Below are 17,288 nucleotides of genomic sequence, written 5' to 3'. Positions count from 1 at the left end.
TGTAAAGGTAGGTGTTGTAAAAGTATGCGTTGTAATGTCATACATCCATTTTAGCTTCTTTCAAAGCTCTTATCACTAATTGTGCGTTACTGTATCCATGCGTGATTACACTGCACGGTTCCATATATGTAATGATTTTAGTCAATCGAACATGAAGAAAATAATTAAAACCCCTGCAGTCACACATTCATAAAGGGGTGTACCAGCATTGGCAGCCTCTGCCCCATCCCTGCCAGCCATAGCACGTGTTGATGAATGTTTAGAGAATTATGATGGGAATCATTCTATGATATACAAAACTATTACTGGGAGTCCCGCCGCTTGGTGATTAATGATTGGCATTCTCGACCCAGTAGTAGCGGTCACTCTGAGATGGTAGACATGCTGTAGGAAATTTTGGAAATCTAGCAGCACTATATGGTGCCACATGAGTCATGATTTTACCTAAACACAGCCAAAATTGTCAGGGTTTAGAAGACTACCGTAAAAATTTGGGTTGAAAATACGGGACAGGGCAAAGGGTGCAGCGAGCTTGCCATTTCACCAGCACACAGGGCCTCTTTTCCTTGTTTTTGCACGTCGAAGAAGGAGGGCTGACTCAGTAGACTTTGTGTGGCTCAGTGGCCCTGAGGAGAAGAGAAGGCATGGCCAATGGCGGCTAGATGGCCGTCGACGTGGGACAGCAACACCACTGCCACATGAAGGTTTAGCGTGACCTTGGCAGTGCAACAACTGGAAAATTTGGGAGCAACCTCCAGCGCGGGGAGAACACACGCCACTGCTTCCTGCATCGGTGGAGCAGTGGGGAGGGCGAGGTATGGTTCCTTCACGTAAGTTGGTTCTAGGCATCTTGGTGCAACTGGTTAAAAGCTTATGGAGCTGGATGGGCAATGAGGCCCAGAACATGCACATGATATATGTTGATGAGCAGACTGTACTCGACTAAGATATTGGAAGCTTAGAAGAAGAGGAGTCAAGGGATGAGGTTCAGGCAGATGAAGCTGACTGGTTGCAAAAGGGCATGGGGGACTCTTCTAATCACTGTGCTGGAATGTTTTGCAGAACACAGGTGCCCAGCAGTACCATGGAGGATGGAGCAGAATCTGGCTGCAGGAGACGGTAGTGAAATTGTGGCCCCAGAGAAGGTACCAACCTTGACACCTGGTAAGATGCTGTGCAGCAGTTCATGCCCCTCTTACATGGTATCAGTGGAGGGTAGAGGCAAAGGAGCCTCAGGAGAGCAGAGAGGCCTGCCTACGAAAAGGGCTATGCATAATGGACACTGGCGTGGGCACTGACAATGGCTTGGCATATGCCACACGTTTAATATTAGGTTGTAAAGAGGGCAAAGAAGAGGTAACAGCTGTGGCGAAGCATGTCAGGTACAGGCTAAGTCAGGCCGCAAATAAGACGTTAGTATAAGCACGGGGCTCAGCAAGGGGACAAAAGGCGAGGGGTAGAAGGAATCCGCAAAGATGGACAAACTCAAGAGTAAAGAGGTAAAATTCAAAAAGTTGCCCAACATGTGGACTTCCAAACTGCTCAGGCTCACCTTATGCTATCAACAAAAGCGAAAATTTGGAAGGGTGGATATGTTGAATTGTTGATGCTCCTGCATTGGGAGCTTAGGTCCAAGAAGGGATCAAAAGAGGAGGAGCTGGAACTCTCCAAGAGACTCAGAGTACCGGTAACCATTGAGAATTGGACAGCGGCTTTCCTCATCTATGTTATGTTATGTTAACTTTATTTGTAGAGCGCATTATTGCCCTGAGGCATATCAGTGCTGCTTTGTTTCAGCTGCGAGTGTCAAGCAAAGGTGCCGGGAGAGTTACCAGGATTTGAATAATCAGGTTTTTCCAGCCTTCCTGAAGGGGAGGAGACTGGATTCATTATTTATGCACAGAGGAAGTGCATTCCATACTTTGGATGCTTCCATCACAATGCTCTTTTCACCCCATCATTGTTGTTGAAATCTAGACTGCACCAATAGGTTGGCAGTGGCTGAAATAAGTTTTCTAGCAGGAAAATACTGTTTGAAACTGTGGTTCAAGAAATGAGGGCCAAGATTTTGAATTGCCTTATAAGTTAAACATAGCACCTTAAAGGTTATTCTTTGCTTGACATGAAGCCAGAAAATATTTTAGATTTTGAGCAACTGAATATAATTAGGGGATTTTCAGTAGTTGCCTAACTTCTTCTTTTTGCAGGACCTGGAGTTTGTTTAAATTAAACTGATGGGTGGTCAGAAGCAGACTGTTACAGTAATCTATTTTAGACAGGATAAACAATGTGACTAATGTTTTTGTAGGTTGGCAGGTATGAAAAGCAGGACGTTTTAAATTATTCTGAGGGTGTGAAATGTGGAAGAAGTGAGTTTATTTACATGATCTGTAAAATCAAGTTTGGTATCAATAATCACCCCTAGATTTCGCACCATTTCCACTGGAAAGGGAATTGAGCCCATGATGGTTGGCCAGACTGCAGGGCCCCAAAAATGTGATTCTGGTCCAAACAGTAGGACCTCTGTTTTTTCTGAGTTCAGTTTGAGGTAATTTCTATCCATCCAATGCGACTGTCTATTGTGAAAGCTACCCAGAGAGGTTGTTAGCACTTTTTTTAAATACATGGATGTTACTCCAAAGGCCCAAGTTAAATTAAGGAGGGTATGACTGGGTGCAGTATGGTGAGGAGTTTCAGGCCCGCACTGCAGTTTACCTGGAAGCGCAGTGGGAGGATCTATACTCAGACTTATAGCAGCATAAGATGGGCCCAGCCACGTTTTGCAAGACAATCTTTACAGGTAGGGACCTCAGGAGGACAGCAGCAAGGGGGCCAGGAGTATGGACATGGTAATACGAACAAGACCCAGAAGGGGGGGGGCAGGGACCGGCATGGAAAGGCTTGTGTGCCTATTAAACTGGATAGACTAGAATTCTGGCTTTCTCACTATGATCAATGTGACGATGCTGAGATGCTGTTGAATGGTTTCAAATGGGTTTTCGACTGGGCTGTGAGGGCCCCAGAATTCACAATTTGAAGTCAACTATGGAACGCAGAAAAATTGTGCAGGACAAACTGGTCAAGAGATTCGAGAAGGGAGGATGGTAGGTCGCTTCGATGAGTGGCCGATGGAACACTTAATTGTCACCTATTGGGGTGGTCACCAAAAAAGAACACAGCCAGTTTCATCTGATTTAGCATCTTTCCTGGCCTGAAGGCCAGTCAGTCAATGACTATATACCAGCTGAGCAAGCCTCAGTCACATATTCTTGGTGATCGTGGCCCTACCGTTGGTGGACAGAGTTGGACGGGGGGTGCTTATGGCTAAGAGCGACTTTAAATCAGCCTTTTGTTTGCTGCCAGTACACCCTGCTGACTTTTACCTGCTGGTTATGCAGTTTGAGGACCGTTGGTATGGGCAAAGCGCTGCCAATGGGCTGTTGGATCTAATATTCTCTTTTTGACTGCTTCATCACCTTTTTACAGTGGATTTTTACATGGTATACCGGCAATGAGTTGGTCACACACTACCTGGATGACTTATTCTTTGTAGAGAGGTCCGGTTCTGTGGACTGCTAGCGCGCACTGGACAGTTTACAGGATCTCATGGGTGACATAGGTGTGCCTTTAGCACCCAAGAAGACAGTAGGTTCCAGCACAGTCTTGTCTTTTCTGGGTATCGAGATTGATTTATAGGCAGTGGTGGCTAGAGTACCAGAGGAGAAAAAAATTACTATGCAGGAGCTCCTGGACGAGATGTTAGGCAATGCAAAGCAAAGGTCACAGTAAAGGAGGTACAGGTACTGTTGGGGAACTTAAACTTTGGCTGCAGAGTAGTGAAAGCACAGAAGGACATTTTGTTGGTGGTTGGGCATGTCATTAGTCAGGTTTGCCACTACCTCATCATCACATTCGACTCGCTTTCAACAGGCGCTAAAGAGGACTTACAGATGTGGAGATCATTCCTACAATCCTTCAATGAGATTCCCCATAGAAGCATTAAAAGATGTGAACTGGGATGCTCAGATATTTTCAGGCGCAGCAGGAGAATTCGGTTTTGGGCTTCTTTTGGCATGGACATTGGTGCGCAGAAGAGTGACTTTCGCAGTGGAAAAGGGGGGAACTGTAGTATTGTACCAAAAAGATCTGGGTCAGAGCTTTCAACTATCCAGCACCAGGACACAATATCGAGAGAGCTAAAACCAATACTAATACACAGTTCACCAACGTTGCTGTTAAGGTTAGCGTGGAGCCATACTTACCATCAATATCGGAATTAGAACTTGAACAAGCCCTGAAGAAGTCCCAAGAGGGATGAAACGCGTTGGCAAGCAATTGTGTGGTGATTTTAAAAAGGACAAGGGATTTACAATAAAGACTTTCTATAACTACAATCAAGATATACGACTGTTTGATATTTTCATCTGGGAAGCTATTTTGTTTGTGATATATTTCTTCATTTATCTGAATGAGTTGTACTAGAACAGTTATATAAGTGACACTTACTCTTCTCGGGTGCAGGGTCAATTTGTAGTTTGGGAACTGTAGTATTGCATTCTTAGAATTTTACACACTGGTGGTAGCACTGGAGCTGTGGGGGGATCAGTTGTCTCACTAAAAAGTTTTTCAGAGTCAACAACATGGCTGTAGTACAGGTTGTTAATAGGCAGTCAGCAAGGAACGCCCACTTGCTGAAATTATTGTGAGTCTTTGTCATACAGTGTCTCCATCTTGACATCATCTTTAGGGCCAGACGTGCCAGGTGTGGACAATGACATAGCGGATGTTTTGTCTCATTCACAGTGGGAGAAATTCCATGGGCTGGCCATGGAAGAGGACAGAGTCGGGCCCAGATTCCGTGGGAGATTTGGTCCATGGGAGAGAAAGGATGCTTCAGTTGGTAGCAGGTTCTATAGTGGTATCAACAAGGACAGCGTATGCACAGGCCTGGTCTGAATTTTTAGCAGGGGAAGCCAGAAAGAGACAGGAAGGCTGGGACAGCACAGAAGACTTAGTTCAATTCATTATGCCCCTCATAGAGAAATAGCAGTTGGGGGTGACTTTTGCAGGCATACTGGTGGGCATAGCATTAATGGATAACTCCAATGGGGATATGCCCCTACAGCGGGTGAGCTCGATAAAAGTATTTTAGAAGGTTGGGCCAGAGAGGCAGAGCATCAGGGGCCCAAGAGGAGGCCATTGGCATTAGATATTTTCATTAAGGTGATGAAAGTCTCCCGAGGAATATGTGCATCTAGTTGGGAGGTGGCGCTATTTTCAGCTCTCATGTCATGGATGATCTTTAGGGCCTTCAGGGTTTCCCAATTGTCGGGAGGTACGGGGTGCAGAGAGGTAATATGGGAGGAGGTCAGTCAACAGCAGGAAGGTCTGCAAATACAGCTATACAAGTCGAAGACTTGCCAGAGGAGCGAGGGCAGGTGTATATTCCATAGGGATTACCCAATTGCCCACCTTTGCCCAGTCCACTGAGGCCAGCCATTCGGCATGAGGCAGTGTCTATTAGGAGTATGGATTTTCAACATGAAGACGGTAAACCAGTCACCTCCTTTCAATTGCTGGCACCTAGGCCCAAGGCACTAGACGTGATTGGGGTGGATTCACGCGGCTATGATACTCATTCTTTTAGATTAGGCATGGCTACAAAAGCGTGTAGGTGGGGTTGGAGCCAGAGTGCATCATGGGGGTGGGTCGGTGGTCATTTAACCATTTAAGGAGATACATCAGGGGGTGGAAAGGGTCTTGCTAGGTCCTTGCACGGATTGTCAACTTTTATTTTTATTTCAGGTTCTGTTCCCAGGCCTCAAGCAACAAATTTGAATATATAGATTGTGGGCCACTACTTTGTAAAGTTGTCAGTGTGGCAAGCAAGGTCTACAGGGCAGGGCTCGAATTTGTGTTTCAATGTGGCTATGCATGATATTAAGTGGTACGATAAAGGGGGAATGAGAGAACGAGCAAGCTTCCCTGTTTGAATAGACTCAAAGCGAGGGGTAAATGTCCAGACATCCTATTGATTCATTTAGCCGAGAATGATCTAGTTGTGCAGAGGGACTTGGCTCTGATAAAATGCATGAAGTCGGATTTGAGGGAGATCCACAGCTTCTAGACTGGCTGCTACATAATATGGACAGTTTGTACATAGGAGAGTGTGACGGGGGTGTAAAACCAGTGGCTATGGACAGAGCTAGGAGGAAGCTGAATAAGGAAATGTGTTTTTTTCGGTAGGGATCTTGGGATGGGTAGGATTTAGTACTCAGACCTCCGTTACGATGACGCTGAGTTTTTCCACATGGAGGGTGTCTATTTGTCATTCAATGGTATGGAGCTTTACTTGTTACAGATTAAATTAGTCCTGACAAAGTTACTTAATAGTAGTTAGCCATGCGGCCCACATCATATGGAATACACCAAGCAGAAAAAGATGGAGGGAGCTCTGTGGTTCCGACCACCACCTTTTTCTGGGTTGTGGTTGGCAGTGAAGTTGCCATGGTTTACTGAAGTTTATCGTTGTAGTCAGCGGCAGTTCAGGCTGAAAGGGAACGGGTTGTTAAGGTCATGCCTGGACAAGACAGGAAGTATAAGCTTAGATAGGAAGTTTAGTGGACTAAGAGGTTAATAGGTGTAGGAAAGAGGGAAGGGATTTTAGAGGTCTCATTGATCAAATACAATATTGATGTATTAAGTTGTTATGAAGGGGAGAGGGATATGTTAGGGGTGGGGGTAGTTAAAAATAGGCTTCAACTTTGTATAGTGAGGTTGTAGTTTTGTAGGGAGATGGCCTAGGTTATATCGTGATGTACACCTGTCTCAACAAAGCTGCCTTTTCCACACAAACCTGGTGTTAGTGGTCTGGTCCACCTGCCACTCCTTGCCATGCACTGGATCCTTTCAGCTTTACAATCACTTATTGCCTTAGAGAATTGTGAGAAACTCAGAAAGTCTATTTTACTCCCTCATAATCTTTCATCTTGAAATGTCAAAAATGGACTGCAGAAGCCTTGTGCCGGAAGCACCTCACTTCTTACAATAAAGAAAGTCTTTACATGCAAATCATTTCTAAGATGGTCACATCGGAGCTCTACCAGTATTTGTAGATAGAATAGCACTCAAATAATAAAAAGAAGACAAAATATTTGCAAACAAAAGGAAAATAATATACAGATTGGGCGAAATTCTAATTATACAGGAGGGATCGGAGTCATTTTGGTCATTCTGTGTTACTCTTGTGATGCAAAATTACTGGAATTACGCAATTACGCTCACTCATGTAGTTATATGGGGCACAATCCTGCAGCAGGATCACCGAAACAACTAAGAGAGCGCAATCAGCTGCTGCTGTCCATATTCTTTTGCACTTAGCAATATTTTCTTAGTGTTAATTGCATCCCCGGGTTAATTTTGGATTCAAAGGTGCATTTTGCACTCAAAAAATTGAGCTAAATGCTGGGTTACACTCCTTGCGTAATTACGCATAATTTCTTGTAATTTTGTGGTAATTCTGCATGATTATACTGGACAAAATTACTCGAGTTATGCACACCCCTAATATAGATCCCACACAAAGTGAAAGAGTAGCCCAGCATACAGTATCTGTGGTTACTGCCCCCTGTGTGTGCCTGTGTGAATTTTTGATAAGTTTGGAAAGGAAGTTATTGTAATGGGAGAGCTACAGAGACTTATTATCCTGTGCATAAAGGACTGTAATATGAACTTTTCCTGTTAAAGCATGTTGTAGCATTGCCTGGCTTTTCTCATACAATAAAATCCTGTTGCCAAAAGTGGCAAGCGAGTTGACAGTTTACTGAGTCACTTATTTTATGAAAGATTTACTGAAGGAAATGGCACAGCAGATGCACATATAATTATATTAAATATCATATATAACCAACGCCAAATTTCTTTACTATTACTTTGGGCCTAATTACGAGTAGATCGAGAATTAAAGCACTATTTATAGCACCTCATAAATAACAATACTCCAGGGTACATTGTTTATCGGTGCAATAACAACAGCTATCACACATTTTCAGGGAATAGCATGTGTTGTTTAATGCACCAAAATCTGCATGGTACAGTAAATACTGGACACATTCCTTCTTTTCAATTTCAACAACTTTGACCAGCCTAAATTTAACGACGGTTGAGGTATTTAATTCATCTGGTAATTATTGGATACTATAAACACCACCCAACTTGTAATTCCGACCTGTACATAAACAAAGGCTTGCACATATGTCAGAATACACCAACCCACTTGCGATCAGGCCCACTGTGTTTTAAGCAAGTAATCAGTTCTAGTGCCTCCCCAAAGTGAGATATAATAGCAGCTTCAAAGTATCACTAATAGGTAGCGTCAAAGAACATCGGAAAACCTAAAACATCTTTTTAATAAGGAAACAAAGAGCTCTGCAACACCAAAATGCTGTTTTGCCAGGCGTTCTGAAAATTCTTCCATCCCTCCCACATGTCCTGCCTACTAGAACTCTGGCACTATTTTCTTTCAGGCAGACATCTGAACAAATCATCTCAATAAACAATTTTCATCCAATTCTCGTTCCTGTGATTGGCAATAACCAAAAGATAATCTTCGTTTCTACTTTTCAATTTTGTATTTCAGGGACTTCTAATGAACATAATAAATATCTAGTGTTGTATTTTCCAAACTGTGGGTCGAGCTAATTCTGGTTGGTCACAAAAGTCAGAGCAGTAAATAAATATGCCTTTAACCCGTTGCGTGCTCGTGCCGGAACGGTTCCGTCACAAGCCTCGGGTGGGCTGTGCTGGTGATGTAACAGTTCCGTCACGGCCCGCTCGCCGCGCCTGCGCGAATTCCGCGCCTGAGCTGAGTGTTTCTGATGAGCGGGCGGGGCCACGACGGAACTGTTCCGTCACAAGCACAGCTCACCCGAGGGCCGTGACGGAGCGGTTCCGTCACGAGTACGGGAGCGCCGCGCGGCCCCCCTCCCCCTTACCGCTGCGGCAGAATAGCCGCCGCAGCTAAGGGGTTAAACTATGAGTTTAACTTGTCACATTTGCAGTGATTCAAAAACAGAGGTCAAATGTCAGCCTGCTTTATTCTTTTAACATGGGAGTTGGTGTTTACTTTTCTTTCTATGGCTCCAAAGTGAGAGGATTTTCTGAAGTGAGTTATGTGACAATGTAGGATGTTGCTATTTTGCACTACCCAACATAAGGTAAATACCTGTAAATGAACGGTATACATCCAGCTGTAAGGAAAGCAACAATGAAGCACTTTTTTGTACTTCTGTTGTGGGCAGGAAACAAATATTTTAATAGGATGAAATCAAGGCACTTCCTTGATGATGCACAAATGATAAATATTCACAGAACCCCAATTTCCAACCTTATCATGTGTGTGCTGTATAGTTTTATCAGTAAAACAGTGTCTGTGCAAATGCAAAGGCCATTTCAATGGAAAATGTGCTGTCTGTAAATGACAGTGTGCTACCACATTATGTTTTAGTTACATTACAAAAAATGCCCCGCCTCATGTCCATGAGAGGTAGGTGGGTGCCAAATGTTTGTTGGTCTAAAAAGTGGGTTATAGTTCTAAAAAGTTTGGGAACCACTAATCTAGTGTGTTCTCCACTTTTCATGTTTTTATCGTTTTATCAAATTTGCTTAATTTTGTATTGCCCAAGGGCTGAAACAAATAAATAAAGTGCAATTTTTATCCTATCCAAACACAGAATGATGTCACCAAGGGAAGCTGGAAGATGCTGTGAATGGCCTACGCCTTAGTTAAAAGGCATGTGGCTGAGGATGTACGGGTACTGCCTCTATTGATGCCCCATGGTTCACCGACGAACTCAAGAGCTCCAAGAAGAACTGCCGAGCCCTCGAGAAAGCCTGGCGCAGAGACCCAACACCGAACAACATGACTGCCCTCAAGCTCGCCACCCGAAAACACCACCAACTGATCCACGCCACCAAGAAAAATGCATTCAAGGAACGACTGGACAACAACGCACACAACAGCAAGGAACTCTTCAACATCGTTAAAGAGCTCTCCAACCCCAACGCCGGAAACAACGACATCACCCCTTCACAAGACGTCTGCAACTCCCTAGCCTCCTACTTCCACAACAAGATCGCGGACATACACAACAGCTTCAGCACTCAACCGACGCACGCCACGACTGAACCATCGCCCCCCCACCACCACCCTCCGCGCCTGGACCCCGATCAGCACCGAAGACACCGTCCGCACGATGAACTCCATCCACTCCGGATCTCCGACCGACCCCTGCCCTCACCACGTCTTCAACAAGGCCGACGCTGTCATCGCACCCCACCTGCGGGACATCATCAACACCTCCTTCGACACCGCTACCTTCCCGGAGAGCTGGAAGCACGCCGAACTCAGCGCTCTACTTAAGAAGCCATCAGCCGACCCCACCGACCTCAAGAACTACCGCCCCATCTCGCTGCTCCCGTTTCCTGCAAAAGTCATCGAGAAGACCGTCAACAAGCAGCTGGCCGCCTTCCTCGAGACAAACGGATCCCTCGACCTCTCGCAGTCTGGCTTCCGGGCCAACCACAGCACCGAGACCGCCCTGATCGCAGCCACCGATGACATCCGAGCCCTGCTCGACAATGGAGAAACAGCGGCCCTCATCCTCCTAGACCTCTCCGCGGCCTTCGACACTGTCTGCCACCGTACCCTAGTGCAGCGCCTCAGCAACGTCGGAATCCAGGAGAAGGCTCTGGAATGGATCATCTCGTTCCTCGCCGGAAGGACACAGAGAGTCCGCCTCCCCCCGTTCAGATCAGAAGCCACCGAAGTCATCTGCGGCGTTCCTCAAGGCTCCTCGCTCAGCCCAACCCTCTTCAACGTCTACATGAGCCCCCTCGCAGCCATCGCACGCCAACACAACCTCAACATCATCTCCTACGCCGACGACACCCAGCTGATCCTCTCCCTCACCAACGACCCCGCCACCGCCAGAGCCAACCTACACGAAGGGATGACAGACGTAGCCAAGTGGATGATGAACAGCCGCCTGAAACTGAACTCGGACAAGACGGAAGTCCTCATCCTGGGATCTTCACCCTCCGCCTGGGACGACTCCTGGTGGCCCCCCGCCCTGGGCAGCGCACCCAAACCAACGGACCACGCACGCAACCTGGGCTTCATCCTGGACTCCTCCCTCTCCATGACCAGACAAGTCAACGCCGTCTCCTCGTCGTGCTTCAACATCCTCACCGAGACCAGGAAGACGGTCACCCAGGCCCTCGTCACCAGCCGTCTGGACTACGGCAACTCCCTCTACGCCGGAACCACCGCCAAACTCCAGAAGAGGCTCCAGCGGATTCAGAACGCCTCAGCACGACTCATCCTAGACATCCCCCGTCGCAGCCACATCTCCGGACACCTGAGAGATCTGCACTGGCTCCCGGTCAACAAGAGAATCACCTTCCGTCTCCTCACCCACGCACACAAAGCCCTTCACAACCAAGGCCCAGGATACCTCAACAGCCGCCTCAACTTCTACGCGCCCACACGCCAACTTCGATCGACCAGCCACGCCCTCGCCGTCGTCCCCCGCATCCGAAGAACCACCACAGGAGGAAGGTCCTTCTCCTACCTGGCCGCCAAGACTTGGAACTCCCTCCCGACCCACCTCCGCCTGACCCAGGACCACCTTGCCTTCAGGAAGCAGCTCAAGACCTGGCTGTTGAGCAGTAGCGGACCCCCCCTCCCCTAGCGCCTTGAGACCCTCCTGGTGAGTAGTGCGCTATATAAATGCTTTGATTGATTGATTGATTGATGCCCGTCCACCAATTACAGAGGTGAATCTGTCATTTTATTGAAAATAATCATGCTGTGGTCTTTCTGAAGCACGGCCTGTGGGAAACAGCTATCATTTAGCTGTTTTCAGGCCAGGCTACCCTTAAATATGTTTATAAAGCCTCCCAATGGTATGCTTTTGCTGAGTTTTACACATAGCTACAAATAGAAACCTGTCTTTCGTTGTTTGTATTTATTTTTAAAAACAGAAAAATATAGGTAGCATTTCTTCTTTTGAGCGTCTCCATGCTGTCTCTTTTAGGTCAAATACCTTATGTTTTCAACATGAGAGCATATGGAGGTAAAAAAAAGGGATGAGATATCTTTAATTAACTGCAGATGCACCTGCATATTTTTGCTATAATGCTAAGGTTTCTATAGGATTGTGCTTTTGTATTATTTAAGGCTATTTATCACACTAAAGCCAAATGACTCTCCAAGTTCGACAGCACATTCATTGTTTCAATGTATGTGAAATATTATAGTTGCAACTTCAGTTTTCACACAGTACAAACAATATCGATGAATGGTGATAAGTTGAACAAACATAGTATGGCAGGATACAGGCTGGAATGTTTTAAGAAATAAATAGCATGAAACCGGGTTCCCTTTTTGTAGCGCACAATAACAGAGCCATGTTTCCAGCAGTCACAGGTAGACGCCCGTAACCGGCACCTGTGGCTGGAGAGTCCGGGCTGCGCGCGAGGATTCTACGCAGCTGGTCTCAATGACGACCCCTTACCGTTCTGAAGGTGAGGCTCCCCATCCGGCACAAGCTCCCCGTTCACCGTAACAGCTCTGTTTTCAGCCAAAACGAGGTCCGTACCTAACAAAATCCGGAGAGACTGAAAAGAGAGAAAAAAACCGAGTCAGGTTGTGATAAATGTAGGGTGACCAGATCGCGCGACCCCAAAAAACAAAACATTTCGCAAAATAGAGGCAGGACTACAATTTTACATCAATAAAGGGGCAAAGAATGACAGCGCTCATCCTCATAGAAACACAGAAGAGGCACTAAGAAAACAAAATATATGCAATTTTTAAAACCAGCATCATACCTGCTAATTAAATTGCCTACTCATAACAGCTGCTAAATAGCCCTGCTTTGGCACTTAAAAAAAAGTGCCTCTCACTGTTTTCAGTTTACCCTTTAAAAAACCCAGGACATAAGCCAATTTTATAAAACTCTGCCGGGACAACTGTTGAAAAACCCTGTCGGTCCCGTCAAAAATTGGGACTCCTGGTCACCCTAAATAAATGCAAATGCTTTACCACTATAATGTCTCTTGTGCGGGGCCGACCTGATGTGCAAACACGAGCGTCAATTCAATAGTGACCTCGCACGGTGGCCATGGATCGGCCACGAGTATCACCAGCAGTAGAGATTAATTCAAGCAGTCCCACGATTCCGCAGAACCACCGCCCGAGGAAGATCCTTCTCCTACCTGGCGGCCAAGACATGGAACTCCCTCCCCACCCACCTACGGCTGACCCAGGACCATCTCTCCTTCAGGAAAAAACTCAAGACCTGGCTGTTCGAGCAGTAGCGCCCCCCCCCCCCCCCCTCCTCCCAGCGCCTTGAGACCCTAGTGGGTGAGTAGCGTGCTCTACAAATATGATTGATTGATTGATTGATTAATATTAATGAGGTAACGCGTTTTGCAAACTCCTAGGAATCGCTACCTGAAACTCTTTGAGTTTCATACATTGTAAATTGTGATGACCTAATTGCGATTCTCAGAAAATTCTTAATTTGGTATTCGCAATTTACAATTTTTTTGATGCATGTAGCCCATTGTTTCCTAATAGCGAATTTGACCAGTTAGTGATAAAAAGAACACTGTGATTCATTCGGGACCTCACCTTACCTTAATCTAAATATATCCTCCTTACTGGAGAAAACAACTACTTTACAGTATGTTAGTGGTGTTCTCCACTTGTGTCTTTGGTGTAAAAATCAAACCTCACAATGAGCTGCAGCATCTGAGCAGTTTCATAACACAAAGTGATGGAATCCCCCTCCCCTGCAGAATGTGATAAGGAGCCCCGAGTCTCGGATATCTGACAGATATTAACTGACCTTGGGATGAATGAGGCCCTTTAGGGATGTGGGGTGGGGGGCACCTAGGCCGCAAGAGTTGCAGGGGCCTGTGTTACCCACCACCATCTGAGGTGGACTTGGCTTAGCATTGCATAGTCCTTCTCTGCGGAATGCTCTGTCATCTACTAAGCTTAGAACTCAAGGATTCGATCCGCAGATAAAAGATGGTGTCCACAGGGTGTCAACTGTTAAAGGTTATTGGTATAGGAAGCCTCCATTTTGTAACTGCTTTATCAGAGCCCACATATCTGAATTGGACCAGGGTCTGAGGCCTGAGCTAAGGCTACAGGACATCACAGTGCTCACATGAAAGAACAGCCAACTGGCGTACACCCGAGAAAATTGGCCTCAGCAGAATGTTGAACCCATCCTGCTTGGTGCTCACTAAGTCCTATGATAATGTTGTGGGGCAAGAGAGGATAACAGATGTGGTACTCAGTTAGGGATGACTGGGACATGCTTTATCAAGACAAACAACATCAAACCTTTCACAGAACTCACATCACAACACACCTAAGGGCATTGCACTGACTCCCAATACACAAACACCCTCAAACCAAACTCCTCACACATACATTCCAGACATTACACATCTCAGTCCCAACCTAACTAAACAGTTGCATTTGCTTACAGCAACCACCTAGACACCTCTAGTCTGCAGGACTCCTACTCGCACACAACCTTTGCATATACAGAACCAGATCAGAAGGACGAGCGTTCTATTACGTTGCTCCTAAGCAGAGGGTGGACGGGGTCAGAGGGAAGGACAGAGGGTGGAACGACCTCCCACTCCACATTAGGGCTTCCTCCCTTTTGAATTCCGCAAGAAGCTGAGTACCTGGCTTTTCAGTTAAGCAACCTACCATGGGTAAGGTTAGGCAGACACACCTGCTCAGTGCCAGGATATCCTCGTAGGTGGTAGTGTTCTTTACAAATTAACATAAAATGTCACAACATAATATAATACAAATGGGTTTACAGTATTTCCAACATAATCCACCATCTGGTGCATAATCTGCAGATTTCAGCAAATTTAAGATTTTGTTTTTAGCACAAATAGGCCAAAAGATTCTCAAACCCCAGCAACAGGTGTTGCAGCGGAAGGCCGCTCGTAAAGATTGACTGGTCACCTTTCTGTTGCTTATTTCTGTATTTGGGTGTCAAAGGGGTACTAATGAGGTGGAACATTTACTAGAAAGTGTCAACATGCAAAAATGCCAGAATAAGGAGGTAATACTAACATGAAATGTGCCGCATTACACTGCATAATTTGCCTTTTCTTGCTGCATGATTTAGTCAACCCTACCACATAATTCGGTCCTCCCTTTCCGCATTATAATGTTACTATTTAAGTTAAGGATAAAGAGGTGCTGCACTAGGCGGGTCAACTTTGGATGTTAGATCTTTTTTGGTGGTGCATTGCTTGTGAATTGAGGAGAGGTGAGTGCTCTTCCCATCATAACCCCAGTGGTGGTAGCAATGCTTAACCCCATCTGCAAGCCTAGTAATACGGTGGGGCTGAGGATGTCCATCATTACAGCAGATGTTGCTATTGGTTACTCCATTGGTCGAGAGCATCAATTGGCTCGTTGTGACTGTCTCACTATAGTTCCCAGAGTGGACCAGTGGTATGGTTCTTAGTACTGCCAGCGTCTGCTATTGTTAGGGGATGTGGATAATTAGGAGAGTGGTATGTATGAGCATTGGCTCATCTGCAGGGTATCTGTAGTATCCAGGCAACACAAATTGACAAACTGACACATCTCAGAAAAGGTGATTCCATCCAGTAAATACAAACCATTTCAGTCCTACCTTAGGGCAGCCGCTGGCATGGGCACATGGCACGCTTGACACATAGATGGCCCAGGTGGCATCTGAGGAAGAGGCCAGGTTATACGTGCAGGCCCCGTGGAAATGGAAGTGCTTCCCATCAAAGCTGCGGTAGTGGAAGCCGGCCCAGGTCATGCATGTGGCAAAGAGCCTCTGGTTGCGCATCGAAGCACCAATGAGAGCAGTGGAAAGATAGGGCTTCAAAAGAAAGGGAGATGGCAGGTCCACTGAAAAGGAATGGAGGAAATCATGAGCAAAGAGAAAGCACTGCAGAGGCGCAGAACTGGAAACAGGAGAACAGTGAGGAAGGTTCATCAGTGCCGTTTTTCGTAAGGCAAATGGCGTCCGGTGGCCCTGGAATTCTATCGCTTGCACACATCAGTCAACACGAACAACCAGAGCTTGGTTACAGTGCACTACTGAGACTTCTTGACTGGTTTCCATTTTTTTAATGTACACGATGGCCCCTAGACTGACAAGAGAAAGTAGGAAACAAATCCGAAGGGCAGTTTGGTCCTCAACTGAGCCTGGTGAAAGGTGATAAGAATTTTCAGTGGATTAATGTACCAGCTGCAAAGAACCTCTTCACACAGACTACTAAATATCTTAACTAGTTTTTAAATATAACTCCTAAACCCCAATGGGGTTCTCACATGGTGCTATATTATTATTCAGTTTTCTAGGGCAGGTGTATGCAGTAGGATTCGAAACTACCACTTGTACGCTGCACGCAGAGAAACAAGGCTCTTAGCATTCTCGACTATTTCAACAATAACAACTACACAGTCGTTGTGATTTCCGTGTTTCCGGCGAATGCATGCTGCGTCACTGACCTGTAGGAGCAACATAGGAGCAGCTGAAGCAGAGCTCGGAAGTGACGTTCTTCCAGCTGTGGCCCCAGGGGTGAGCGCAACACTCCTCCATGCTGATCTGAGAGGCATTCCCCGGGCCAGGGAGGTCCTGGCAGGTCCAGCTGGAGTAGCAGTGTCCCAAGAAGCCGGCACCTTCGAGGAGAACAAGAGAGAAGGAGAGCAGTGTGGTGTGAAGTGGGAATGTTGGCATGACCGACTAGAAACCAAACACAGCCCTGATAAAAACATCCAGCCCAAGCACTGGGCCTACTTGCCTTCCCTTCCACTTCCCCTTTTCCACCTCCATTCTGCCCCTACTCTGCCTACAGCAATGAACCCCAGTAAGATTTAGAGACTTTTTGTAGGCCCAGTGACGGCCCTGGGACTACAGGAACTGACCTCCAATGACTCCAGGGCCCAGGGGAATGTCCAAAGGGTTAAATGGTTCTCCTACCTCGCCGCCAAGACCTGGAACACCCTCCCTACCCACATACGGCAGACCCAAGACCTTCTCGCCTTCAGAAGGCTCCTCAAGACCTGGCTCTTCGAGCAGTAGCAGCATCTCCCCCCTTCCCTCAGCGTCTTGGGACCCTCACGGGTAAGGAGCGTGCTTTACAAGTAGATTGATCGATTGATTGAAATGGCCAATCCAGCCCTAAATGGTCATGGCTTA

General features: G+C 46.3%; 1 protein-coding gene across 1 annotated transcript in view; it reads right to left on the bottom strand.

Annotated features, from left to right (window-relative positions):
* LOC144784018 (SCO-spondin-like) overlaps positions 1-17,288 on the bottom strand; it is a 1,726,865-nt gene that overhangs the window by 1,677,902 nt on the left and 31,675 nt on the right. Inside the window, exons 4-6 of the mRNA XM_078662721.1 lie at positions 16,598-16,768; positions 15,747-15,991; positions 12,576-12,678 (exon numbers count right to left, since the gene is read on the bottom strand). Of these exons, the coding sequence (XP_078518847.1) occupies positions 12,576-12,678; positions 15,747-15,991; positions 16,598-16,768 (519 nt within the window). The remainder of the gene's footprint in view (positions 1-12,575; positions 12,679-15,746; positions 15,992-16,597; positions 16,769-17,288) is intronic.

The sequence above is a fragment of the Lissotriton helveticus genome, chromosome 10 (genome assembly GCF_964261635.1).
Source record: "Lissotriton helveticus chromosome 10, aLisHel1.1, whole genome shotgun sequence".
Lineage (NCBI taxonomy): Eukaryota > Metazoa > Chordata > Amphibia > Caudata > Salamandridae > Lissotriton > Lissotriton helveticus.
This window is presented reverse-complemented; position numbering and strand designations above follow the sequence as displayed.